The sequence below is a fragment of the Poecilia latipinna genome, unplaced genomic scaffold (assembly GCF_001443285.1).
Source record: "Poecilia latipinna isolate Pla-1442-1.1 unplaced genomic scaffold, P_latipinna-1.0 Scaffold1819, whole genome shotgun sequence".
Taxonomy (NCBI): domain Eukaryota; kingdom Metazoa; phylum Chordata; class Actinopteri; order Cyprinodontiformes; family Poeciliidae; genus Poecilia; species Poecilia latipinna.
In genome coordinates this window covers 39,699-40,726 of record NW_015114435.1, presented here as the reverse complement: position 1 = coordinate 40,726, position 1,028 = coordinate 39,699, and the positions used below count along the sequence as shown (strand labels likewise).

The window sequence follows — 1,028 nt, the reverse complement described above, 5'->3', positions numbered from 1 at the left end:
AACAAAACTGTTTTCCAGCAGCCGTTGTACAGCAGGAAAACCAGCTGACGAAACGCTGGATATCAGCTGGGGTTGCTAGGTAACGGTGTGTCTCAGCAATCGGCTCATCTCCAGTTTTAAACTTGAACTTATTGCCTAAAGCTGTGTGGATGTTTTCAGACTTTCACAACAAAAATGACCAGAATGTGAAAGCTGTGACATTTGGACGGAATTTCATTTCCTGACGTTTTCCTGACGTCGGTGACGATGTTTCTGTTTCCTGTTTCCAGGCCCGACCCCGACCACATGCCGCCGCCCGGATACGATGACATGTTCATGTAGCACTCTGCGCCTATTCCTGCTCACACCGCAGAACCGGTCCAGGTCTGGTTCCGGTCCAGATCCAGTCTGGAACCACTACGGATCGTCCAATGACAGAAGGGATTCTCTGAAAATGACAAATAAAATAAAATATTCACTCAGACTCCTTTAGGGTTTAGAAAAGTTTATGAATTTTTTTTATTCTGTGCAGATTCAGATTGATCCTGACCCTTGACCCTGATCTGACCCTGACCTTTCTGCTCGTTATGATAAACGTACATATCTATAATTTCTTTCCTCTGAGTGAATTAAAGCGACGCCTCAGAGAGAAAACTCGTCACCTTCCAGGTTTGGATTATTTTGATTTACAGAAACGTTTGGGAATAATTTCCATTTCTTTATAAAAGCAGATCTTCACTGTTAGATTTTTTGGGTTATTGATTTTGAATCATGGCTGATTAATAATTTCTGTCAAACATTCTAATAAAAACTGCAAAGTTATTACTGTTTTAGTTCTGCTTTTGCATCAAACTCCAACATTTTCATGGAAAACATTTTAATTCAGTGGAGAAAATGAACCTGACTGGTTCCCCCGGCAGCCCGCAGCATCATGGATCCTCCACCGTACTTGACAGTGGAACTAGAAGTTTTTAAAAATCACTATTCATGAATTGTTTTACCTAAATCAAGCTGCTATATGAAAGGTTTCCTGTAAGTTAATCAGATAT

At 40.8% G+C, this 1,028-nt stretch overlaps 1 protein-coding gene across 2 annotated transcripts in view; it reads left to right on the top strand.

Annotated features, from left to right (window-relative positions):
• psmf1 (proteasome inhibitor subunit 1) overlaps window positions 1–800 on the top strand; it is a 14,452-nt gene extending 13,652 nt beyond the window's left edge. For both annotated transcript variants that reach the window (XM_015014467.1, XM_015014468.1), the window contains exon 7: window positions 270–800. In XM_015014467.1, the coding sequence (XP_014869953.1) occupies window positions 270–321 (52 nt within the window). In that variant the 3' untranslated portion in view covers window positions 322–800. The remainder of the gene's footprint in view (window positions 1–269) is intronic.
• Window positions 801–1,028: the final 228 nt, after the last annotated feature.